The following is a 27964-nucleotide window of genomic DNA, read 5'->3' on the forward strand; positions in this document are numbered from 1 at the left end:
GATGGGAGCTGGAAGTTACAAAGGGACATAGGCAGGCTAAGTGACAGATTGAGTTCAATGTGGGAAAGTGTGAGGTTATCCACTTTGGATCTGAGAAAAACAAATCTGAATATTTTCTTAATGGTGAGAGACTAGGAGCTGTGGAGGAGTAAAGGGATTTAGGTGTCCATGAACACAAATCACTAAAAGTTAGTGCACCGGTGCAAAATGTAATCAAAAAGGCTAACGGAATGTTGCTCTTTATCTCAAGGGGGTTGAAATTCAAAAGTGAGGAAGTGCTGCTTTAGTTGTACAGCAGTAACTTTGGGAGCAATCTACAACCACTTACAGATCACTTTTGGCAAGGGAGATGGTCACTATGGACACTATTTTGTGAGAGTTGTAACGTAAGATTAGATTGAAAGTCTGAGGTCATAGGCACATTTCGTACTTGCTGCAGAATAAGTCAGTTGGGACATTTTGGTTCTATTTTCTTTTTGGTCATCATTGTCAAGTGGCCCTTCGTCGTGAAGATATTTCTTACATTTTAAATTCCCAATGAAATGTTGCATGCTTTTGTTTTGTCTGTAGCAATATCTGTCAGACTCAACAGTTACAGCAGTTGCATTATTTTGTTGGGAACTGGCAATTGCATCATTGCCAACTAAAGCCATCACAAGTCAAATTTACAGAGTGGTGCTCTGTAAAATGTGCATGTTTATGTCAAATAATTGTCAGGCAAGAATAGCCTTTTTCTTCTTTCCTTGGAATTAGAAATGGTAGCATGATGACACTGAAAAATAATACAGATTTTACAATTAAGTCAGAAAGCATACTTGATCTTATTTGCATTCGGTATTTTATTGTTTCATGAAATCATACCTATGCTACGATTGTTAGGGTTCCTGTTGTGCTTTCAAATTTGATTGAGGACATCTCAATGTGATTATAGCTATCCTCATGAGATAAACTTCAGCACACACTGTGACAACTAGTCTTTATACAACAACAAAAAGCACACGCTACAGTCAAAATTCCTGAGTTTTATTTGATATTTTGGAGAATAGAACTCCAATATTTTCCGTCATGATTTGGCTGAGGAAAGCTTAGAAAGATTACAGATGCAGATCCTCTGGCATCTGTCAAAATGAGGACAAATTAGAGCTGGCAACATTACTTCAGGCTCCTGTTTATTCTGGGAGAAGCAGTTAAGCTCCTTTCACCCACCTTCTCATCATGGCTGCTGGTACAACAGAGCAACACAGCACCTTGGGTTTATTCTCCGGATTGTAATAGTATGAGAGTTTGAGTATGAGAATTTATAGATGTTCTCTCAATGTTTCAATTCAGCATTACCGGTTAGAACCAGACTGGAGAAATAGGTCAGTCTGCATCTCGGAAATTGTAAACAGAGGTAAACCTGCTGAGTGGTTCTTGAAGTGGTTTTCAATTATGATAAAATTAGTTGTTACTGTGGAGTTTCTACAGTTTTTTGAAGCTGTATAAAGAAAAGCAGGAAAAGAAAAGAAACGTCCCATGAGGAAAAACTAAGGATATAATGGGAAACTAAATCAAGCATGGACAGATAGCAATAAACACCAATAAAAGGAGAAACTGAACCAATTCAATGACTCCAAAAATTCTATGAAGTTGGTTTGAGCCGCTATCTTGAACTTTTTACCCAGCTGAAAATTGATAACATAAAACCCCACACAAAGTTAATTAATTCTTAAAATACTTATTCTCACTATTAGAGTTGCCTGAAGTGGTGTTAATCCCTGGAAAACCTTTTCTCCTGTGTCACACACGCTGTTACTTCATTTGGAATACTCGGCTGGAGCATCAATTATTTTTGCTGACCTTTTTTCTTACAAATGCCTTGGTCCTTCCTAAAAAATGCTACCCAAATGGTGCAATACCTCCTTGATACCAGGCCAAGGTATAACAAGGGGCAGGTGCAAAAGATTTTGTCGAGGGAATGACAGCCAGAAGTCACTGTTCTTTTCAAAATAATGAGATCGGAATGAATATAACTGATGTCCTGCAAAGGGCGTTTCAGGAATTAGGAGACTGATTGATGAGGAGGACATCAAGCATAGTAATTCAAGGATTATTCCCAGTGAACATACTAATCAGTACAGGAATAATAAGAAAGGGATGTAATTGCATGGTGTAAGATAAAAGGGTTCAGATTCCTGGGACATTAGAAACATTTCTGGCACAGGAGAGACCTGTACAGGATGGACTGGCTTCACATGGCCAAGGCTGGGACCAGTGCCTCACTGGACAAAAATTAATGCTTTGAGAGAAGGTATAAACTAATATGGTGGGTATGGGTAAGGCAAGAGACAAGATGAGGAAGCGAGAAGGAAAGTAAAAGGTTGCGAGCAAAGTAGAAAAGATAAAAGGGAAAAAAACAGGACAACAACAAAGAACAGATCAGAGGAGGAGAGTTAAAAGAGTAAGACTGACAAACAAGCAGAGATAGGTTTGAGCTGTATGTACATTAATGCTTTCTGAATAAAAGTGGTGATCTGGAGGCACTAATTACTATGGGGAAGGGGATGTTATAATAGCATTAACGCAGATGTGGCTTGGGTTAGGGTAAGACTAGGGTGGGGGGGGGGAAGGAAAGCGGTGCTGTATTTATCAAAGGTTCTATTACAGCACTAGATTGCAAGGATGATATAGATGTGGTGCAATAGCTGAATCTATTTTGTTAGAGTTAAGGAATAAGAGAAACTTTACTCTCTTGGGAATTTATTATTCAGCATTGAACAGCAATGATGAGACAGAAGAAAGCTTATATAGACATATTAGAGAAACATGCAGAAATTACAGGGCCATAATAATGAGCCACATAAGTATTCAAAAAGTAATGGAAGTGGAAAGAAGGAGAGGGGTTTCTACAATCTGCCCAGTTTTGGAAGAAACTGTGCTTGATCTAGTCCTGGGAAATGAAATGGGTGAAGTCAGTAATGTAAGGATAGAGAGACATTTAAAAAAGAGTGACCATAGTATAATTAGATTCAATATAAAAATTGAAAAGGAGAGGTGACAAAGATTGGAAACATGATTAGAAAAAAAAATTCAATTAAAGAGAGAATTTTCAAAAGCAAAATACTGTGGATGCTGGAAATCTGAAATCTGAACAGAAAATGCTGGAGAAGCTCAGCAAGTGAGGCAGCATCTGTAGAGAAAGAAACAGAGTTAACGTTTCAGGTTGAAGACCTTTCGTCAGAACTGGAAGATGTTAAAATAGAGTTAAAGTTTTTGAGCAGGTACAGAGCCAGGGAAATGGGGGAGGGAGGTGAGGGGAGAAAGAACAAAAGGGGAGGAAAGAACAAAAGGGAAGGTCTGTGATAGGGTAGAGGGCAGGAGTGATTAAATGACAAAGGGATGATGGTGCAAGGCAAGGAAGGTGGGAATGGGACAGGTTAAGAAACAAAAGATTGATCAGGAATAACTGTAAATGGCAGCAGCAGAACCATTACCAGCACTAGCTGACTGAAATAATTGTAAACAATTTTACAACACCAAGTTATAGTCCAGCAATTTTATTTTAAATTCACAAGCTTTCGGAGGCTTCCTCCTTCCTCAGGTGAACGATTTTCCACATCGTTCACCTGAGGAAGGAGGTAGCCTCCGAAAGCTTGTGAATTTAAAATAAAATTGCTGGACTATAACTTGGTGTTGTAAAATTGTTTACAATTGTCAACCCCAGTCCATCACTGGCATCTCCACATCATGACTGAAATAATGGAGAGAATTATCCCAGATAGGTTGCAAAAAAAAACCTGACAGATAAGACAATGAATAAACAACAAGAAACCTTCAAACAGGAGATGATTATAAACTGGACGTATTCCTAAAGAAGTAAATGGGGTGCAGCAAAGGCTGGAATTCCTTGGATGAGTTGAGAAATTAAAATGGGACTTAAAAATAGGCATATGACAAAACTAGAGCTAGTAATACTACAGAAAATCAAGTAAAGTGTAGAAAATAGAGTGAATGCAAAAAAAATTATAAAAGCTAAGTGGGATATGAAGGGACAGTGGCAAGTTAAAATAAAGATAAATAATTAAGGATTTTATAAAAACATAAAAAGTAAAAGAATAGTATAGGGTCAATTAAAGATGAAAAGGGAAATCTTTTCAGGGTACACAAAGAATTGGCAAAGATACCAAGGGCTGAATTTTCCTCTGCTATCTTGCCCAAAGTTGAGCATGATAGCAGCAGAAAAGGAGGCAAATTGAGCAATGATGCCCACCACTACTTCACCGCTCCATCGTGAAATTCGTTCCTCTGGTGGGACCTTCCCTAACCATTGCATGTAAATGCCAGCAAAGGGGAACTGGGCCTGGGTCCCCAGCCCATTTCCCACCATTATGCCCCTATTTTCACCACTTTCCAGGATCTCCATGTGAACCATATCGTTAGGCCTGGATTGATGGATGGCAGGAATGGAGGGAGAGGTCCTAGTAGAGGTCTCCTCTTCCTCCGAACGCTTATCTGCTGAGTTCCTGCGTCTCACCGGTGCCTTCAGTTAATGTGCTGGTCCAGTCCTCCGAGCTTTGTGGCTCATCTAATGCTGCCTTCTGCCTCTTTAGGTACTGTGGTAGGAATACTATTCCAGCACTGCCTTCGTTTCTCTGGGGGCCATTGGTGGGCTCCTGCTCATTGGCAGGAATCCTGCCAGGTGTCCGCAGGAAGACATATTGACCCCCGACCCAGGAAACTAGGTTAGGATCATAGTAGGGTTGGGAAGTTTGTGTTGTGGGGGAGGGGGGGGAACTGAAGATTGTGATAATGGGAATGAAAGTGTACAACTGTAGGAGGTGGTGCAGTTAGGTAGGATAACTGCAGATAAGGAAGTAGTACTGAAAAGATTGGTCATATTTCAAGTGGAAAAGGCAACTGACCCTAACAGCATGCATGCTAGAATGTTGAGGGAAATCTGGGTCAAAATAGCAGAGCCTCTGATTACAATCTTTCAAACATTCTTGGATATGGAGGCCTGGTGGACTGGAGGGTTGCTAATGTAGTACCTCTGTTCAAGAAGTAACAAAGGGATAAGTCAGGTGATCACTATAGACCCGGCAACCTAACACCACTAGTGCATGAGCTTCTCGAAGTTGCAACACAAGACAAATTAATACTCACTTAGAAAGATATGGGTTAATTAAGGACAACTAGCTTGGATTTGTAAGAAGCAAGTCATGTCTGACATTTTCCACCCTTCAATCATTTGGTAGTCTCATTTCCCCAGATCTCTGGTGCAAAAATGAAACTAATCACCACTGAAATATCACATTTACACCAATAATCATCTTTGTGTAACTATCACTGCAGTCTAATCATTACATTTACAAATTCAGATCTTGTTAAAAAGGAAACAACATAAATTACTGGTCATTGAAATAAAATAGGAGTACAAAGTTAAATGTTAATGTCATGGCCCATCTGCTGACCATAACAGTCATGTCATGGACAACTATCATTGACACCAAACGCAGAAACAACTGATGACCTCAAGCTCAGCACTATCAAATGAACTGATAATTGTAAACAATTTTACAACACCAAGTTATAGTCCAACAACTTTATTTTAAAATTCACAAGCTTTCGGAGGCTTCCTCCTTCCTCAGGTGAATGTCAAGAAATCCTCGACCCTTTCGCATTTATAAATCACAGAACAATACCTGGTGATTACAGATAGTCTTTTCAACTGCCCGTTGCCAAGGCAACCAAAGTGTTCAGACAGATAGGTGTTACCTACAGGGCCACCGAATATACAAACGGCCAGAACAAAAAAAAACAGAGAGAGGCAGAAACATAGAAACATCCGGAAGGAAAAGACAGCAATTGACCCGTTATATTAAAAACAGTTAACTTTTGTTCGCTGGTGGGGTTACATGTAGCGTGACATGAACCCAAGATCCCGGTTGAGGCCGTCCTCATGGGTGCGGAACTTGGCTATCAATTTCTGCTCGACGATTTTGCGTCCACAAAATGAATTGATAGTACAACAGAAAAAGCTAACCTTGCAAAATACTGTCCAGTGTGAGGACACTGCTCATCAATTTTGAATTGTACATGAAATAGAAAATCAATCAAAGAAAACATAAAACATAAAATATGCAAAACAAATTGAACTGAAAACAAATTTTCACTTTTCAGCACCATCTGTTTAAACTGAAAGAAAAATAATGCAATATGGCACAAGTTACATTTGTATTTAAAGTTAAACGAACATTTTCGTTTAAATGGGCAACTTTACCCTGTGACAAAATATAACACACCAATCAAATGTTATCACAAATTTATTAGAGTTCTTTGAGAAAGTAACGGGCACGGTAGATAAAGGGGAACCAATGGATGCAGTGTATTTGGATTTCCAAAAGGCATTCGATTAGGTGCCATATAAAAGATTACTGCACAAGATAAGAGCTCATGGTGTTGGGGGTAATATACTGGCATGGATAGAGGATTGGCTAACTAACAGAAAACAAAAAGTCGGGATAAAAGGGTCATTTTCAAAATGGCAATCTATAACTAGTGCAGTGCCACAGGGATCAGTGCTGGGGCCTCAACTATTTGCAATATATATCAATGACTTGGATGAAGGAACAGAGTGTCTTGTGGCCAAATTTGCTGATGATACAAAGATAGGTGGAAAAGCAAGTTGTGATGAGGACACAAAGTGTCTGCAAAGGGATATTGACAGTTGAAGCGAATGGGCAGAAATTTGGCAGATGGAATATAATGTGGGAAAATGTGAAGTCATCCACTTTGGGAGGAAAAATAAAAAATCAAAATATTATTTGAATGGAGAAATATACAAAATGTTGCGGTACAGAGGGATCTGGGTGTCCTCGTACATGAAACACAAAAAGTCAACATACAGGTGCAGCAGGTAATCCGGAAGGCAAACGGAATATTGGCCTTTATTTCTAGGGGGATGGAGTATAAAAGCAGGGAAGTCATGCTACAACTGTACAGGGTGCTGGTAAGACCACACCTGGAGTACCAAGTATCGTTTTGGCGCCTTTATTTAAGGAGGGACATACTTGCATTGGAGGCAGTTCAGAGAAGGTTCACTAGGTTGATTCCAGGTATGGAAGGGTTGTCTTATGAGGAAAGATTGAACTGGTTGGGTCTATACTCATTGGAGTTTAGAAGAATGAGAGGAGATCTTACTGAAACGTACAAGATTCTGAGGGGACTCGATAGGGTAGATGCTGAGAGGATGTTACCCCTCATGGGGGAATCTAAACTAGGGGGCATGGTCTCAGAATAAGGGGTCATCGTTTAAGATGGAAATGAGGAGGAATTTCTTCTCCCAGAGGGTCATGAATCTTTGGAATTCTTTACCCCAAAAAGCTGTGGAGGCTGAGTCATTGAATACATTCAAGGCTGAGTTAGACAAATTATTGATCAGCAAGGGAGTCAAAGGATATGGGAAAAGGGTGGGAAAGCGGAGTTGAGGTAAAAATCAGATCAGCCATGATCTCATTAAATGGCGGAGCAGGCTCGAGGGCCGAATGGCCTACTCCTGCTCCTATCTCTTACAGTCTTATGTTCACAAGAATTTAAATTTGTAGTTGAATACCCTTTAAATCCATCAAATCATGAGAGAGAGACATGTAACTTCTAAACAACTAGAATTTTATTGAACACAAGCTATTGGTAAAAAAGAATTAAATAAGAAGAATTTATTTTAAAATATATGGATATTGATTTTTTTTTTTATTTACAGTCTCTGATCTTCCATGAGATCAGAGACAGTATCAGTTTCAATTCTGTTTTACAGCTCCTTTATTCACTGCCTGTCCACCATCTGCTCAATTCCTTTTGCAATGACTTAACTTTTCCTTTTAAATGTTCTTTATTCTCTAACTTGTCAGCTTGACCTTTTTGCTGCAAGGAAACTTTCTCTATATTTCTGGTGCCTATTCCTTCATTTACAGTCCAATTATGCAAAGAGCTTTAGTCAATGTGAGATAGTTTGGCTGCACTTTAAACTGTGATTTCACCAAAAACACACTTGGGGAAGAAATGTGAGACAATCCTAAGGATGTAGTCATGTATTGATTTAGCTTACACTCACAGCACAATCATTTCAAATAGTGCAAAGCTAAATGTAAAAACTATGAAACTTACTTTTGAATGGTAGCAAAAAAACCACTCTCCCGACATTAAAATTTATCCAGAATTCAAATGCGCGGAACTATGCTGGAGATAGGAAGAGCGCATCGCGATTGTTTGGCGGAGGGGAGGGCGTCATGACTGTTGGGGGGGGGGGTCGTGACCGTCGCGGGGGGGTTGGCGTCGTCGTGACTGTTGGGGAGGGGGGTGGTGTCGTGACCGTTGGGGAGGTGGGGGGGGGGGGGGGGGAGGAGTGTCGCGATCGTTTGGGGTGTCGCTGCAGGTAGGCTTGTTGGGCCTGGGGGAAGTACTCCTGCTCCTCTGGGGCCCCAAGCTGTGCTGTTAAGGCACTTACCTGCAGTTTCGGGCCTTCTCGCCTCCTCTCACATGGAATGAAGGAGAAGGCCCGGGAATCCCGGCCCCCAGGGGTTGAAATTGCAAAACCTTTCAAGATGGAGGTCCACAGCCTCCTTGAAAGGTTTTAGTGACCAACCCCGCCGCCTGAGAACAGGATGGTTGCCCCCCCCCCCGCCCTCGTTCCGCCCCAGTGAAAACCGGAAGTGGGCGGGTGGGGGGCGGGTCTGAAATTGTTGCAATTTTCAATGCCCCCCGACCCCAAACCCACCCATTTTCCCCGATTAAAATCCTGCCCTACGTCTCTGTTTCTTGTAGCAAACTGATCTCTAAACATCCTCTCAAACATAAAAGCCAAACAAAGAATAAACATACACCGGAACAATGCAGTTCTTGCCACAAGTTGGTTTTACTGTGCACATTTATGTTTCCAGCAAATTCTTCTTTCTTCACCATGTCTAGCCATGTGCCTCAATCCTGTTCTTAAATCATGATGCTGTGTCGAGGTGATACCCGAGAGCCAGGGATGTCTGTGGTGCTTGGCTGTGCTGTGGGGCCAAGGTGATTCGATCTCAGGGTTTTGAGTCCCAGTAGGATTCTTCAGTAGGCTATGTCACCTGTGCAGGTGTGTGGGCAGTCTGCAAGGTATTCTAACACCTTCATGAGGAGGCTTCTAAGGGGCGTGGCTAGAAGAGGCACCTGAGTTGTCATCAGGAGAGAGGACATCATTATAAAGGTGACCTCTAGTCATGTTACTTGTGCTGGGTCTTGGATCTGAGTGCCCATGATCAACCTGATGGTGTCCTTCTGATCTCAAGAGGTGGCTCCCCGAAGATCTTGGAACCTACCATTATTCTCCCAAATGGTCCCCTGATGGCTGAAGGTCAGTGTTCAAAACATCCATGTTGGATGCACTGATTGATGCGGATGTGATGGGTACTTATGTTCCTGGCAATGGCATTTGCTTGAGGTAGCACTGCATTGTGTCTTATCATGTTTGAGTATTGGCAGAGGGAATGCCATTGGAATCAGCCATTACCCCTGTCATCTATCTCAAGTCCTCAGGTTCTCAAAGCTCATTCAGCATTCTTCTTTTTTGATCACCTGTGGCTGAGCCCGCAGTCTCTTCAGCCAGGAACTGACTTCTACAGAGCCTCAGTATTCCACTGTCAGATCCCACTTTCACCTCTGAATCCTTTGACACCCTTGTGTTCTTGTGTCTCACAAGTAAAAAAAACCCTCATTAGAACTATCTGTTCCCCATCTCCTCATTAAAATTATTCATGGACTGCAAAGGAATTCTGGGACAAAAAGGTGTCACTGATTGCCACAATCACCTATCTCCATAGATGCACACAAGTTGTGAAAAGTCTCCAGTACCGAATCCCAACCCCAAACAGCCCATTTCTCCTTTCGGAGGACACCCAGGTCAGACTCCCTGAAGTTGGCTGCTCTCCTTTTGGTTTTTCCTGCCATCCTTCTTGCCCAGGTTGCCTGCTTCCTCCAGTGCTGTCAATGCTTCTTTAAACAGCAGGTTTTATATTCTGCTGTTGCACAAGGTCCTTGTGTCTCCTTCAACTATATTCTGCCCTGCGCCCCATTTGGCAACCATTGGAATTTTAATGTCACTACCACGATAGCTTAGAGCAACCTTAACTGTTGCCATGGTTACGAGATGGGGGTTGTCACATCTATGCAATTATAGATAATAGCAGAAATCTACTTCCATCCTTAGAATGGAGGTGGTTATGGTCAATTGAAAAAATAACCTTCTCCCAATGACATCTCTATCAAAATTTCACTTTTGCAATTCTCCCCAAATATCTTTTCAGCAAAGATTATACTATACTCAGACATCTATAATTCTTTGTCCTCAATAACCTAGATCAGGTGGAATTTTTATACAAACAGCAGCCTCTATTTTCACAAAGAGAATTTCCTAATGTGGTACGATCGTAAGATGATTTTAGAAACATCAACATCAAGTGAAATTCTGATCAACCTGAATGAAATAAGCATTTTGGACTCCACAGAAATAAGAACAGTTACTAACACTGGGATGAAATTGTTGATGTATTCACTTAAGCTCCATAAAAACCTTCCTTTTCAACACAGAGGCTCGTTATACAACTATAAATTTTACAAGAGCAATAAAGTTGTCAGGGCATTTGAAGCATTAACAACCTTGCTGGCATTCTTACTGCATTCTCAGGTTGAACCTGCCTTTCTGTGCATTGCTCGATGACACATTTTAAATTAGCAAAACAACCTCTTCAATGATTACAGGTGATAAACTGAAAGGAAGTGGCCTGGAATATCTCTTCGTGCCAGACTAGAGCAAATTTAAATCTTAATATGAGGGACCATATCACTGTGCATATTATGTAGATGGTATATACAAATTAACAGTTTGGCAATGGAGTTGGTATGTGTTAGTGATCTTGTTAACATGACAGGAAGCTTTACTTTAATTACTATTTCTAGCAGAATTTAAAAGCATTGGTTTATGATTTTGCTCTAAGTAAAGAATGTAGGAAATTTCCCCCCTATAATTAGCATTGAGCATTGCTTCTTTTACAAAAGAAAAGTGTGGCATTACTAACGTTCAAATGCACATATGTTTTGTTGTCACTTACCTTTTTAGGGCTTAGTGCTGTTATTATCCAGACACACTGAGCATTACTGTCATATTGAAAGGGGAAATTGGGAGACACAAAGGTACCAGCTGGACCGTGCAGATTAACTCCACAAGTTTTTACTGGAAAAGATAAACAAGATTGTTAAGCATGACCCTGCTAACGTAACAAAGAAAACAGTCCATAAAAATGTTGAGCTTTCTACTTAGACAACATTACCAGGAATTTCTTTGGGGATTCTCCTGATCGGCCACAGTAACTTCGGAAACCCAGGACAGACGTGTAAATGGGGTTTCCAGCAATTTTCTGCTGAAGTTACAGCAGCCGATCCAGAGAACTCCCGAGAAATTTCCCGGCACATAACTTCAGTCATAATTTCAGAACTTTATTACATATTGTTCAAAAGTTTGCTTATATTATGAGAAAATGCATTACAAACATTTTTTTTTAGAATTAAAGACTTCCTATGTCGATAAGTGTTTGGAGTTCACTCTCGGCCTATGCACTTCAATGACAAAGGACAAGTATTGTAAAATCTGGTGAATGAGTCATACCCTAACTTAGAGTTTTATGATCTGTGACCTGAAGGTACAAATTATATATGAGTGGCTTTATCTTTTTACAAAAACAGTGTGGAATTTAGCCATGTAGACCAGAAAGTACAAGATCAGATCACTGGGTTTGCTGAGATAACTGATTTCAGCATTAGGGGTACTAAAATTGGCCTCAGCACCCAGGTTAGGGCGGCTAAAAAAATCAGAGCTCCTGGTCATTAAATAGTGACCCCCTTCTGGAAGTACACGCCAGGCAAGAATAGGAACAAGCTTGACTGTGATGTTCTCCATGGTCAGATAGTCTGCCTACACTCACTATCTAGCCTCATATATGAATAATGGCAACTTGGATGAGGCACTACAGGGCAAATATGGAATGGTACCCTACAGGAGTCCAAACCTAAGGATGAAAACTGTCAGGAGGACAGCCATAATGCTGACCATGGAACCCTAGAGCAGGAAGCTGTCCAAAGGGAGGAGGATGAGGTGAAACATGACATGGTGGTTGTAGGGGATTCAATGAGGGGGACAGATAGCATCCTTTGTAAGCAGGATTGAGAGTCCCACATGGTATGTTGCCGACCTGGTGCCAGGGTGAGGAACATCTTGAACCGGCTTGAAAGGATATTGGAGAGGGAGAGGAAGGATCCAGTTGTTATGGTCCACGTTGAGACCAAAAACATAGGAAAGAGTAGGAAGAGTAGGCAAGAGGTCCTGTACAAAGAGTACCAGAAGCTAGGAGATAACTTAATAAACAGGACCTCAAGGGTTATAATCTCTGGATTATTACTTGAGCCACATGCAAAATGGCATAGGGATAAACAGATTAGGGAGGTGAACACGTGGCTGAAGGAGTGGTGTGGGAAAAAGTGGTTCCATTTCATGGGACACTGGTGCCGGTACTGGGACAGGAAGGAACTGTATCATCGCGACGAGCTCCACCTGAACCGGGCTGGGACCAGGGTCCGAGCAGAAAGGATAAATAGGGCGGTCAGAAGGAGTTTAAACTAATAAATGGGTGGGTCTCAGGTGGCAAAGGTGGTATAAATAATAATTCTAAAACAAACAAAAAGGAACAGAGTAAAGTAATAGTCAGAAATTATGCTTCAGGCACTGCAGGTAAAGGGAAAACTAGAAAATGTACAGTAATTCAATTGGGAGAAAGAAATAAGAAATGTGAGAGAAAAACAACATTCGAGCAGAAGGACAGGTTAGGGTGTGTAGCCCAAATAAGCATTCTTTATAAAGACGCACAGAGTATAAGGAACAAATTAAATGAATTGCAGGCACAAATTCAACTGAGAGAGTACAACATGGGTAGCCATTATTGAGACATGGCTGCAAGATGGTCAGGACTGGGAACTGAATCTACCAGGTTATAAGGTCTATAAGAAGGATAGGGAAACTGATAGAGGGGGAGGAGTTGCCTTAGTGATTAAGGATGAGATTACTTCAATGATAAGAGATGATATAATGAGAGGTAAGCAGGCAGTGGGGACTTTATGGGTAGAATTAGAAAAGGATTTAAGACTGTAGTGGGAGTTGTGTATAGGCCCCCTGGTAGCAGCTGTGAAGTGGCAGAATGTATAAATGTAGAAATTAGACAAGCATGTAGCAAAGGCAGAGTGGTTTTAATGGGGGGATTTTAACTTTCATACTGATGGGGATAAGCAGATGAGCTCATGTCAAAAGGTAGTGAATTGCTTCAGTGTGTTCAGGGCAGCTTTCTGCGACAATATGTCCTAGAACCACCAAGGGGGCAGGCCATATTAGATTTAATAATGAGTAATGAGCCATGAGCCAGATTTAATTAACTGCCTAACGGTGCGTGAACATTTATCTAATAGCGATCATAATATGATCGAGTTCAACTTTGTGTTTGAAAGGGAGTAACCCGTATCAGCTACTAAGATTCTAAATTTAGGAAATGCCGACTTCAATGGAATGAGACAGAGACTGTCCACAGTAAACTCGGCAAATCTGTAAATGGGTAAAATGACAGAAGATCAGTGGGAGGTGTTCAAAAAAGAACTTAACATGATACAGAACCCGATTATGCCCCTAAGGGGCAAGAGCTCTTGCCAAAAAAAACAGCCATGGACTACAAAAGAGGTAAGGGACAACATAAAACGAAAAGAAAAAGCATACAAAAAATGCAAAAAGTAGCACAGATCATGGCGACTGGGAGAGATACAAAGAACAGCAAAGGGTGGTAAAACAGATAGTAAGAGCTACAAAAAGGGAGTATGAAAAGGAACTTGCAAGGGATATCAAAGTCAACACAGAATTTTTTTACAATTATATTAGGAAAAAGAGAGTGGGCCCCTTAAAAACTGATAATGGTGATATTGTAAATGAGAATAAGGAAATGGCAGACATGTTAAATAATTACTTTGAGTCAGTATTTACGGTAGAGGAAGAGGATAGCATACTGGGCACCCCAAGAAAACTAATTTTGAATCAGAGACGGGGACTCACCAGAATTAACGTAGGCAAATTAACAGTAATGAAGAAAATAATGGCAACTAACGATTGACAAATCCACAGGACCAGGTGGTTTCCAGCCCAGGGCTTTAAAGGAAGTAAGTGAGAACATTGCAGAAGCCCGAACTGTAAGCTTCCAAAGTTAGGATTCAGGAACCGTTCCTTTAGATTGGACGACTGCTCATGTCACTCGACCATTTAAGAAAGGTGAGAGAGGGAAACCAGGGAATTATAGACCAGTTAGTCCAACATCCGTTGTTGGGAAATTACTAGAGTTTATAATTAAGGATAGAGTGACTGAACACCATGAAAAGTTTCCGGTGATCAGAGAGAGCCAGCATGGATTTGTATCGGGTAGGTCATGCCTGACGAACCTGATTGAATTTTTTTTGAAGAAGTGACTAAAGTAGTGGGCAGAGGAATGTCTATTGATGTTGTTTATATGGACTTCCAGAAGGCAATCGATAAAGTCGCTCATAAGAGACTGTCAGTTAAAGTTGAAGCTCATGAAATTGAGGGCAAATTATTGACCTGGTTGGCAAATTGGTTGATTGGCAGGAGACAGAGAGTAGGAATAATGGGCAGGTACTCAAATTGGCAGGATGTGACTAGTGGAGTCCCACAGGGATCTATTCACTGTATTTATTAACGACTTAGATGATGGGATGCAGAGCCACATATCCAAGTTTGCCAATGACACAAAGTTAGGCGGCATTGTAGCAGTGTAGATGGAAGCATAAAATTACAGAGAGATATTAAAAGATTAAGTGAATGGATTTCAATGTAGGCAAGTGTGAGGCCATCCACTTTGGACCTAAAAAGGATAGATCAGAGTACTTTCTAAATGGTGACAGTGGAGGTCCAAAGACACTTAAGGGTCCATGTACATAGACCATTAAAATGTCATGGACAATTAGGGAAAATAATCAAAAAGGCTAATGGAATGCTGGCCTTTATATCGAGAGGACGAGAATACAAGGGGGTAGAAGTTATGCTGCAGCTATACAAAGCTCTGGTTAGACCGCACCTGGAGTATTGTGTTCAGTTCTTGGCACCGCACCTTAGGAAGGATATATTGGCCTTGGAGGGAGTGCAGCGTAGATTTACTAGAATGATATCTGGACTCCAAGGGTTAAATTGCGAGGAGCGATTACACAACTAGGGTTGTATTTCCTGGAATTTAGAAAATTAAGGGTGATTTGATCGAAGTTTTCAAGATATTAAAGGGAATTGATAGGGTAGATCGAGAGAAACTATTTCTGTTGGTTGGGGAGTCTAGGACTAGGGGACAGAGCCTAAAAGTTAGAGCCAGGACTTTCAGGAGTGAAGTTAGGAAACACTCTACACGCAAAGGGTGGTAGAAGTTCGGAACTCTCTTCCGCAAACGACGGTTCATCCTTGCTCAATTGTTAATTTTAAATCTGACATTAATGGATTTTTGCTAACCAAAGGTATGAAGGGATACGGGGCTAAGGCGGGTATATGGAGTTAGGTCACAGATCAGCCATGATCTCATTGAACGGCGGAACAGGCTCAAGGGGCTAAATGGCCTACTCCTGTTCCTGTGTTTTTATGAGGAACTAAGGGGTAGACGAGAGGCAAAGGAAAGAAAATTTGGAAAATACATTATCCCTTAATATGTTTCAGCTTACTTTGTTTGACAATTTCAATAATTGCTGGCATTTTTAACATATAATAATATAAAGCATACTGTCTTAAACTATAAATGCATTCATAAAGGTACAGAAAATAACAACACTCAGCCTAAATGTAAAAACTTCTGATGTAACATGACAAAAGCTTAAGCATTAACATCTGAAAAGAAGGCAATTAAGGGCACCTTACTGACGTAAATAAAATATTAAATGGTATAGACATAGATCCAAAATATTATTCAAAGCATTCCATAAAGTAAATAGCAGCATATGCAAATAACATAATACATTTTAAAGAACCGATATTGAATTAATGAGAAGCAAATTTAGAACAGATATTGGGAAGAACTTCTTTACTCTGCGTGCTAAATGTTTGGAACAATCTACCAAGCAAAGTAGTAGAGGCAAAAACATTGGGTCACTCAAAATACAATTGGGAAGAGCGAACATACTGGCGGGGTGACCTTCAATGGGTTGAATTGTCTTTTCTCAACTCTGACTTTTCTTGCAATAAGTCTCAATCTTAAATAAATAAATCCAAATCTCTTTGGTAAATTTGAAGAAGTAGCCAAATATTTTCTTCCACATAATGCAATGCAGATCTTTGCTGATAGTTGAAAACAGAAATCTGAGATTTATTTCATTTCAAAGTTAACACACTTGGCCTGTAAACTCAATGATAACTCTATGGATGATGCACATACTAGATTTTTGTCAAACAACCCTAAAATGTACAGCAATACCCTTCATATTCCCCCTACAACCATCACAGGTTACACAAATATTGGAATAATATATAATTAAATGCAAACTTTCAGTACCTTATTCAAACAACATTCCCTTTCACATAAATTCATCTAGTTACGGAATTCTTGACAATTTGAAGAAGTTTTATTCTCACATTACGGCACCATATAAACAGGTGATGTAGGTTTACTACAAGCAAGGTAAAGTCAACAGCAAAGAATACTCATTTAATCAGTAGGATAATCGCTAATGAGAATTTTTCTACAGATACCAGAACTTTAGGTTTTTTGAAAATCAGTTTTCTCTTAATCTGCAATTTTGCCAACATGTCCTACAGTTACCACCACTGAATCAATAAAATATGCATCTCTGTTTTATATCGTAGTTTTGTTCTGCTACAAAATAAATTTGCAACTTAAAAAAATAAAATTCTAAAAATAATGTGGTGCACCAAAATAATTTGATTGGAAAGAAAGAATTTGCACTTATATAGCTCCTTTCATGACCTCAATGTGCTTTACAGCCAATGAATTACTTTTGAAGTGTGGTCACTGTTATAATGCAGAGAAACATGGCAACCAATTTGCACATGGCAAGGTCCCATAAACTGTATAAATGACCATTAAACTGTTTGAGTGGTGTTGGTTGAGGGATAAATGATGGCCAGGACGCTGCTCGGGATCAGACTGCTATGTAGAAACTAATACTAGAATTCGCATCTAAAACTTTCTTGAAGAGTAAAGTCAGGAACTGACAACCACAGGAGGCCGAAACACATGCAGTGACCTGTGGGAAAATCAGGATTTTATCTGCAGGTGTTCGGCAATTCTCCACTGGAGTTGCATACAGCACAGCTGGATTAATGAACTTTTCAAGAATTATACTAATTAGGTGGCTCATTACTCATTAAATGGCTTATTAGCTGCTTGAGAAACATTGTAGGAGCACTGTTGCATTTACCCTGTGATTAGCTACTTTTTTTTATTACTGCAAATGAAATTGCATTGCCAGGATTTGCATGTTGCAAAAAAGTGTGTTCCTGCAATTTTATTTGTAGTTTGCTCATCGTGACGAAAACAATCCAGGCATTTTGTTATTTTTTTGGGGGGGTGGTGGGGGGAGTAGAAATTTCATCCCAAAGTCATAAGTGTGTTAGGGTCATCTCGTAAAATAATAATTTATACAGAAAAAATTACATAGACTTCTTTAAAGAAACCAGCTTAGATTTTCCACTATGGGTACAATTCAGGTCCAACTGGTTAGAAATAGGATTTTAAGAATTCAAATAGAAGTGGACTGTTTGCATCCAATTTTTCAAGTTCAGCTCATTATCATAGCTCCAGTTACAAATTTGAATGGATGCAGAAAGCACGCTAGTGGCTGAACTGGAAAATTGCACATAAGTAAAATTTAAAGGGAAGGGGACAATTAAAAAGAGGTGGCGGAACTTTCAGTGTTTGGGAAGCTCAAAAGGCACTTCAACCCAACAACAACAATAACTTGCATTTATATAGTGCCTTTAACATAGTAAAATATCCCATTGCGCTTCACAGGAGGCATTCCCAGACCAGGAGCCAACGTAGGTCAGTGAGCACAGGAGTAATGGGAGAACGGGACTTGGTGCGAGTTAGGATACGGGCAGCAGAGTTTTCGATGAGCTCAAGTTTATCAAGGTGGAAGATGGGAGGAGACCATTGGAATAGTCCAGTCTGGAAGTAATAAAGGTATGGATGAGGGTTTCAGCAGCAGATGAGCTGAGGCAGGGGGCGAAGGCGGGTGATGTTACGGAGGTGGAAGTAGGCGGTTTTAGTGATGGTGAGGATGTGTGGTCGGAAGCTCATCTCAGGTCAAATAGGACACCAAGGTTGCGAATGGTCTGATTCAGCTTCAGACAGCGGCCAAGGAGAGGGATGGAGTTAGGGGCCAGGGAATGGAGTTTGCAGCGGGTACCAAAGACAATGGCTCTGGTCTTCCCAATATTTAGTTGGAGGAAATTTTTGCTCATCCAGTCGGACAATCCATTAGCAGTCTTTACCAAGGCTGTGTAATCCTAAAACAAACTGCAGTAAGACAGTTTAAGTTGTGTCTGCTGGAAAACTGCTGAAAAGAGTCAGGGAGAAACAAAATGGAAGCATGGCCATACATGGATTAAATGGGCTACAGTGTCATTGATTGGCTGAGGGCGGATCATATCTTGGTCATATCACATGGCGTTGGAGGTACAGAAAGAACTGCCTTAAGGGGGAAGAGCAGAACGGGAGAAAAGAGTTTCAACACATGATTCGTATTCAAAGGATCGGGGTAAAAGCCATCGTTTGTACTTACTGCCATGTTACTGTTTGTAGTTAGTTATACTGTAATCATTAAAATTATTGATGACATTGTATTGGTTTGTCCTGTTGAACTGATCTACAGTTGTAGGGAGTAAGGACTAAGGACTAAGAAGCAAAAGGCAAAAATTAAAGGAAATCCAAGGTGCAGGCATCAGTGTGCAAGCAAATGATGGAGCAACCCATGGAAATCTGGCCGCTTCACCCTGGAGTTGAGCTGGTTGAGTTAAGGGGGAAAGACAATCCCAGGCTCAGGTAGTGGAGGGTCGGGCATTGGGCAGGTCGATTTTTGTGGGACCAGGAAGACCATTAATAAACGCGCTCCACCAACTGGTACTTGAAAATTGCATTGGGGTCTTATTGATGTCACAGGACCCTGATTTGCATTGTATGATGAGGCTTCTGCCTGCTTCCGGCCACTTATCCGAAGGCTGCAATCAAAATGGCGGTGGGTGGAATGCTGGCGGGAATCGGGAGGTAAGTTCTACACACTGACGTTGAGGGTGCTGCTGACCCATTCTTCCGGAGACATGCCTTTTAAGCACCAGGACCTTACTGTTAATACAGAAAAATGAGAAAGACCTAATTATGCTTCACCCCCTTCCCAGAGAACCATGTCGAAGATAAACTTGGCAGGTACTAGAGCTTCCAAGTATTGATATGAATCAATAATTGAAACTGATATCTCTTATATCTTCCAATCAATAGTTTCTAGATGTCTTCTTGAGCTGTGCAAAGCAATAATACTGCACTTAGAGACACCAAATACCACTGAGTTAGCCCAATGTTCAAAATGGAGTGCACCCGATCTGCAAGTCAGTCGAGTAATAACATATAATCTGTAAAGAAGCACCACAATTCTTTCAGAAATTCCTGAAACTGTCACTGTGAGGCTGTCACTTATGGTCTCATCCAACACATCACTGATGAAGACACTGAATTTGATGGATGACAGCGGACACCGTTGTCTCATTCCTTTCTTGAGAGAAATAGTTTCAGTGAGGTATCAGCTGAAATGACATCATGAACAATCCTGAAGTAATAAGGAATGCCTTCCATTCAGTCACGATGTATGCTATTATGAACAGATTGCAATGAGCAAGCTGTGTACGAACATACGAATTAAGAGCAGGAGTAGGCCATTTGGCCCCTCAAGCCTGCTCTGCCATTTGATAAGATCATGGCTGATCTGATTGTGACCTCAACCCTATTTTCCCATCTACCTACTATAACCTTTGACTCCCTTGTTAATCAGGAATCTATCCAACTCAAGCTGAAAAATATCCAAGGGAGTTCCACAGACTTACGACCCTCTGAGAGAAAAAATTTCTCCTCATCTCAGTCTTAAATGGGAGACCCCTTATTTTTAAACCGTGGCCTCGAGTTCTAGTCTCTCCCACAGGGGGAGACATCCTCTCAGCATCTACCCCTTCAAGTCCCCTCAGGATCTTATATGTTTCAATAAGATCATCTCCTTCTTCTAAACTCCAATGTATCCAGGCCCAACTTGTCCAACCTTTCCTCATAAGATAACCCCCTCATCCCAGGAATTAGTTGAGTGAACCTTCTCTAAACCGCCTCTAAAGCAATTCTGTCCTTTCTTAAATAAGGAGACCAAAACTGCACACAGTATTCTAGATGTGGTCTCACCAATGCCCTGTACAAATGTGGCAAAACATTTCTACTTTTATATTCCATTCCCCTTGCAATAAATTATAATATTCCATTTGCCTCCCTAATCACTTGCTGTACCTGCCTATGAACTCTTTGTGATTCATGTACCAGGACACCCAGATCCCTCTGTACCTCAGAGTTCTGCAATCTCTCGCCATTTAAATAATATACTGCTTTTCTATTCCTCATGCCAAAGTGGACAAGTTCACATTTTCCCACAGTATACTCCATCTGCCAAATTTTTGCTCACTCACTTAACCTATCTATAATCCCTGTATTATATAGCTGATGTGGATCCCAACAGAGGAAAGAGCACAAGAGAAGGAAAAGCTGAAGTATTGCGATTGAAAAATGGAGAGATCTGAATGGAAGAGCAACAATTGATAGACAGCTGCAGAAGTTGGCAGAGGAAAAGAAGACAGTGAAAGCCCCATGGTATCTCTAGCCAGCCTGGTTATAAATGACAGGTTTATCTGTTTCAGCCATTCATTTAAACAAAAACATTTATAGTTACTGATGAACACATTTGAGTCATTGATAAAGTATTAACTGAGATTTATGTCATTAAATATTTTCAACACACACTGCGGAAAAACAGTCGCACAGGATATTTGTGATATCCTTACGCATGCAAAACTAGTACATCAAAAAAAACATCGTGGGCAGTGGGCAAAGGTTGCACTCCACTGTAATGGAATAAAAAATTGGTTTGACAATAATTAACGGAGAGGCATGTTGGTAACTTCACTGGATTTTTTTTATTCGTTCATGGGATGTGGGCATCACTGGCAAGGCCAGCATTTATTGCCCATCCATAATTGCCCTTGAGCAGGTGGTGGCGAGCCGCCTTTTTGAACCGCTGCAGTCCATGTGGTGAAGGTTGTCCCGCAATGCTTGGTTTGACATCAGGCAAACTAAACACCAAATCAATGACTAGTGTGGCAAAGCCCTGATCTACATGTGTTCCAGATCATTATTACCTCTTACAATATTTTTTGATAATAACAGATAGTGACTTATACTTTTAAAATTTATGCATTTGGTATAGTACAGCTTTTAAACAGACCAGTAGCCACCAATCTTGCCAGCACTTGGAAAAATGTACATGTGGAGACAGTCAGACAACACAATTGAAGAATCTGAGAATTCTCATTAAAGAAATTTTACAATGCCATGGTGGCTACTATCACAGCACTGATAATTCCACCATGCTGCAATTTGTGATATGATCCTTCCATTTAAATACATCTGTATAGGGTGCTTATTTTATTTTTATGCATGAACACTTAAAATTCTTCAGAAAAACTGCACATAAAAAATGCTTTGCAACTGCTAACTGGGTTATACTTGCCAGTAACAGTAGCACTGTGATTTCCTCTCACTTCACAGGTATAGACACATGATGATAATGAAATTAGACTTATGTTCCTTCACAAGTGCAGTGGTGCTTCATGTTTGAGGAGGAAACAGCACATTCAGTACTCTGCTCTAAATTTTACATGAACATTATTTCTACTTGGATTCATTGTGGTTTGTGAGATTTTTAATTTATTTTGACGCTACCCCCAAGTCAACGTAGGGTGGAGTACAAAAATTAGGTCTTGGGAAATCATCTACGGCTGTATCTGAGGCTTTGCATAACTTCAAAGTGACCAAAATGTAATATAATACATAGCATCATAATTTACATAATTCTCCACTTTCAGAGCTTCTGATATGAACAAAATGTAAATATTTTGAAATATTTTATTATGAAGATCAATAAAGCTATAAAACAAATAAAATGTGATACTATATAATTCCAGTTTAAGAAACTCTGTGGGGGAGACTTTCAACTGCCAGATGCCTGGTTTCTCACCTGAAAAACAGTTGACCGACAATTGAAAATTTGATGGCGACCTTTTATACCCATTTGCTCGCCTGAATCAACTTGTAGTCAGGCCTTTAAATAGTTACCCAGCATCCCCACTCAAAACAGGCAGGAGGCTGTTTAGATATGCAAATCAGGGCCCTACGCATGTTGTGGGTCCCGGATTGTAACTTTCTAAGAGCAATGGGTGGAGCATGCACGGCCCATGCCAGTCCCATTTTTCCAGGTGTGAATTTGGCGATTTTTAAAGGGACCACTGGAGGCCTCCCCAAAAAGGTACATTTTTTTGTGGGTTTTTTAAAAAGATTTTTGTGAGACCAAGAAGAGCAGGAATGTTCCTATAGGTCCCAGAAAAACCTTCCAGCCCGCTGCCAGCCCCAGTTCTCGTACCATCACGATATCCTCACTCCTCCCAACAGGTCTTACCTGCTGGTCAGCTGCATGGGGTAGCTGGCCGATTTTCCTCGCAAGAAAACAAGCAAGCTGCAGCGAGGCGCCCGCAGATTGCCGACAAAATATTAATGAGGCCCGAACCCCTGTTCGGAGGGAGCTGCGTGCACATTGCCGTTATCATGCCCGCCCAGCACCCAAACTGAAAGTTTCTCCCTGTAATTCAAACTACTGGGTTGATTTTACAAATTAGTGCTCCTGGCGCAGAGTTTTGCACAATGGGAGTATCAGAAATTTGTGTGGGGAGGCCAGGCTGATCTGTATGATTTTGTGTCTATTCATTTTAATGGGTGTATCAACCTGGCCTTTGCGTCCAACTTCCCGACATGCAGTCCTGTTGTGGGACATCCTGTGTCAGAACCACTAATTTGTAAAATCTACTATTCTGTTTAATTTTCAGAATTCACATCTAATTCAACTGAGTGGATAAGGACAAAATGTAGGTTGGCCACCACATGTGCATGTCAAGTCACATGATTCAACTTCTACAGAGTTCTTTGAAGTTACAGTTCGTTGATAGGGCAGTGCTGAAGCTTTGATTAGCAAAGGCCTGATTCCATTTGAAAACCAAACAAACTGAAATGGATTTGGTATGGCAGATTGAGGCTAATCAGTCATGATTCCAATCCCAAATGGATGTTGGATAAGGTTTGCCTTATGTGATGGAAGAATGCTTCACCGGTCAGTTGTAAACAGCTCTTTCATTCTGGAATGCATATTTACTTTTGTTCATTGAGGTCTATATATTCATCAATATGTTTTTGACTCAGTCTTATGATTCAGACAACATTAATTGTTTGTTGAAGTATTTCATCAGTTACATAAGTTTGTTCTTCTCGTCTGACTCACTGATTCTTTGCTGGATTTAAAAGCTTCTTTTTACATTCAATGTATAAATAACTCATTATGACACACCCATTACTGTATGCCAATTTCCTGTTCAGCCTATCTCATGAATTGGAATGTTACAGAAGATCTAAAGTGGCCAATCATTTGTAGGAGAACAAAACATGGTTAACAATACCTGTGTCACTAACTTTGGTGATCACTGTATGGCTCACTTGTGTGCTCAATGCATCATGACCAGCAGATTTAGTGTAAAAATCAAAAGCATTGATGTATTGAGCCCAGGAATTATAGAGCGGATTTACACAATAATAGTTTTAGTGCACCAATACTGCAGTTATCTTATTAATGCAATCTGAATCTAGTATCAGGGCCCAAACTGACATCAGAATAAAGTGGAGTGAGATGCCTGAGAGGCTTTGTACCAAAGTTAAATGTGTGGCATGTGAATACACTGGCATAAATTTATTTCAAACTATACCGGCAAGGTATAAAGTAAATCCAAATGGAAGAGCAAGTGGGTGCATGTTTCCCAGACATCAAAGAGAAAATATATCGGGGCAGAAATTGCTCGAAGTGGCAAAGTAACGGTTACTGCTGCTCCATAATTTTAAATTAACAAACTTACTTACCGGGCTTTAATTCGAGCACTTCCTCGAATAGGAAGCGGAGAACAGCCCAGTGTCAGTTCAAGTGAAGCGCGGACCCATGGGAGAAGCAAGAGGATCACTCTCTCCCCTCAACCAATGAGATTGCAGCATTTTTGATACTGTCTCTGCAGGCTTCCAACTTGAAAACCAGGCAGTCATAAAATCAATGTAAAAACAGTTATAGATAGTGAAAAAAGAGGGTATTAAATAATCAAATTAAATAAAAGAGAAACGTTTTAAAAAATTAATATTTTCATTTACATTTTTTTTGATGACCAAAAACTATTAAAATAACGCGTAATGAGACTCCACATTTTTAAAAGTTAATATTTCATTGTTTGGCAGTCATAAAGACTTACTGCACTATTAAAACTTAGTTTAGACCTTGTATTTTTAAGCGTGCCTGCTTTGTGGCGATATTACTTAGTTTCCAGCTGGGCAGATGAGCAAGTTGCCGCTTTTTCAATGATTTCACTGATTGCGATATAATTTTAATTTGAAGCTGTTATATCGCCGGCAAACCAGTATGAGCAAGTACTGGATTTCCGCGTTTTGCTGCGCAAGTGCGAATGCCGGAACTTACTCCTCGATTTCGCCACTAACAACAATGAGCGCTGTTGAGCTCACCATTCTTTTCCAAGCAATTTCTGCCCCATTGTATTTGCTTTACTGATTTTGTTGAGTAGTGTGCTTTTCCCATTCTTAATTGGCGTGTGTTTACATTGGCATGCACTACACAAAAACCTTCCACTGTTTACCTGTTGTGAAAGCAAATTGAATTCATAAACAAATAGTTCCTCCACAGAAGTCCATAAGCTGGTACATCCCATCATAACTGCTGCAATGTGTACTTCATCGCAGTTGACAATTGTTTTAGCTCGCCCTCCTTGCCTTCACATCAAATCGATGATATATCCTGTACTCGGGTAGGAGCACAGGTAGGCAGATCATAAACCAAGTGAGCCATACCATACTACTTTTTCATGTAATCCTACATTGCTGATTTTCTTAATTCATGTAGCCTGATATTATCTATCTCGCCATCTACTTCAGCCTGAGTGTGAAAGCATCTCATCTGATACAAGATGCTATACGGCTTCAGGCATTCCTCTTGCATGGCTTTACCTAATCAGAAGTGAACAGTTCAGTTAAGTTATTTATTGACAAAATTGATTTTTTTTTTGTCCCTCTTTTTCTTCTAATGTTCAGTAGCAACTTTCTTCAGTTTAATGTTTTCCATAGTTTGGCATGCTCCTGGATAATGATTGGAAAGTGCTGTCTTTACATCCAAAAGGTAGGAAACCATGGGCATGATTTTAGTCCCCAAGTTCGGGAGGGTTGGGAGCAGGGTGGGGGGCAGTGAAAATTGATGATTTTGGGAGCTGGATCGAATCCCAACTCCGAGCCGCCGACTTTCACGTTTGACCCAGACGCATCTGGGAGCGCACACTTCAGGAAGCCGGAAGTCCCACTCGTAATTAAATCCGACGGGCTGATACTTAAAGCGGCAATTAAGAGACTTAAACTTGTTAAGGGGTTTAATTTTTAGTGTAATGAGATTTTAACTCTGCTTCAACGTGTCTCCCATGGCCTTTGAAAGACGCCATGGAAATGGAGGTGAGTTGCAGCCGGCATCCATTTGGACCTTTAAACCAATGATTGATACATGTGAAGAAAAGGTGAGTTTTTGCAGCAGGGCAATCAGTTCTCTCAGACAAACCTTTGGCTGGGAGTTCTTTGCGTTTAGACTGAGATTTCTTTGTTCACACTCAGAATGTTTGTGTTCACACATATTTACCTCCATTTTGGACCCCCCAAAACTGACACCATCAGGATGGGGGTCTCAATGGATTTATTCAGCAGTACATCTGAGCAGGAGGCACATCACCATCCGTGCCAGGCACGCGTGCAGTTCTGGGATTTGCAGCTCCACAAGATGGAGGTGCACCACAAGGACCTACAGAAGAGCAGAGAGGGGAACAACGGAGGGGCTGAGGTTACAGGAAGCACTACCTACATGAGAGGGTATACAGGCAGAGGCTGAGCTTCCTGGACCTCTCTGAGGAGCAATGCCTACAAAGGCTCAGATTGAGTCGCCAGGTGGTCGCAGACATCTGCAGGCTCCTTCATGCAGAGCTGCTCCTGGCTGGGCCTGGTGGAAATGCATTGTCCGTCACTGTTAAAGTGGCCACTGCCCTTAATTTCTTCGCCACTGGATCCTTCTAGGGCGCCACCGGTGACATCGCCAGGAACTCTCAGTCGTCTGCCCATAGGTGTATACAACAGGTCACAGATAGCTTGTTTGCCAGGGCATCCGAGTACGTCAACGTCCCCATCGACGACATCAGCCAGCCTGAGAGGGCAGTGGGTTTCGACTCTCTCACTGGCTTCCCACAGGTATAGGGCGCTATTGATTGCACACATATAGTAATCTGAGGGCCACCACATGAGCCAGGGCTGTTCATCAACTGAAAGGGATATCACTCCATCAATGCACAGCTGGTTTGCGATCACTGGAAGAGGTTTCTGCAGATGTGTGCCAAATTCCCTGGCAGCTGCCAGGATTCCTTCATTCTGTGCGAATCCAATATCCCGGCCTTTGCAAGTACTGGTTGAGGGTAAGCAACGGGTGAGACGTGGGAACGCTTTGAGTGGAGTCCCCACTTCCATGTCCCCTCTATCATCCCTCTCCTGGGCCAGGGACAGATCACTCCTACCACTCTGCTGGACAACAGGTTGGAGGACATGTGTGATGCCTTGTAAGGCCTGTGCTAATATATCTGTCAGCCTGTTTAAGCCAGCAGAATGTTGTTCACCCTGAACCTGCATGACCATTGCCGGGGCCTGAATGGGCTCATGTGTGAGCTGTGCATGAAGTGCAATGGAGGCTGCCATTCCCTCTATCACAGACACTCCCGCACATATCTACACCACCAATCCACTAGTGATGGAGTTGGACTCTGCTCCTGCCATCAGCGTCAACTCGTGCTCACTTATGTATGGTGACTCACCAGGTGACAATGCAACTAACTCTCTAATAGGAACCACCGAGGTGTGAGTATCTGCGCTGGTGCATGGCTCACTAAGATGCGACGGTGCGCCCTCAGAGGTAGGGAACTCCTCTGAGGAATCACCCTCATCCACGTCTTCACTCCTTGAAGACCCTGGAAGAGAAAATACAACAATATTAAGAAGCATTGCAAAAGTAATGTTGCGATGAGCATACTAAGGTGTGTAACAGGTCAATCATTGATGACATCAATTCATGTTGTGTGTGAGGGATGTTAAAGTTCTGTCATCAGATATTTGCAGGGTGCCAGTCTCGACATCACCGGTGGTCAGGCACACCACTGTTCAGCTGATTTCCAAGGCCGCCTCCTTCGCCTCTGTGAGGGCCACTATTTATGGTGTCTCCCTTCCAGTCCGACTCCTCTCCTTTGCATTTTGCACTATCTTCATCTACAAGGGAAGAAAGTACAGACGTGTGAGTGAGTGAGGGTGACGGGGTCACCAGATGGATGAACTGCTTTGTGTGAAGCTGACAATGAAAGAGATGCATCAGAGGATGACTATCAGACATATTGATC

At 41.2% G+C, this 27964-nt stretch overlaps 1 protein-coding gene across 1 annotated transcript in view; it reads right to left on the reverse strand.

Moving 5' to 3' along the window:
• Nucleotides 1–27964, reverse strand: part of csmd3b (CUB and Sushi multiple domains 3b) — a 1733930-nt gene that overhangs the window by 552737 nt on the left and 1153229 nt on the right. The window contains exon 10 of the mRNA XM_067976258.1: nt 11118–11239. Coding sequence (XP_067832359.1) covers nt 11118–11239 — 122 coding nt within the window. The remainder of the gene's footprint in view (nt 1–11117; nt 11240–27964) is intronic.

The sequence above is a fragment of the Heptranchias perlo genome, chromosome 3 (assembly GCF_035084215.1).
Source record: "Heptranchias perlo isolate sHepPer1 chromosome 3, sHepPer1.hap1, whole genome shotgun sequence".
NCBI lineage: Eukaryota > Metazoa > Chordata > Chondrichthyes > Hexanchiformes > Hexanchidae > Heptranchias > Heptranchias perlo.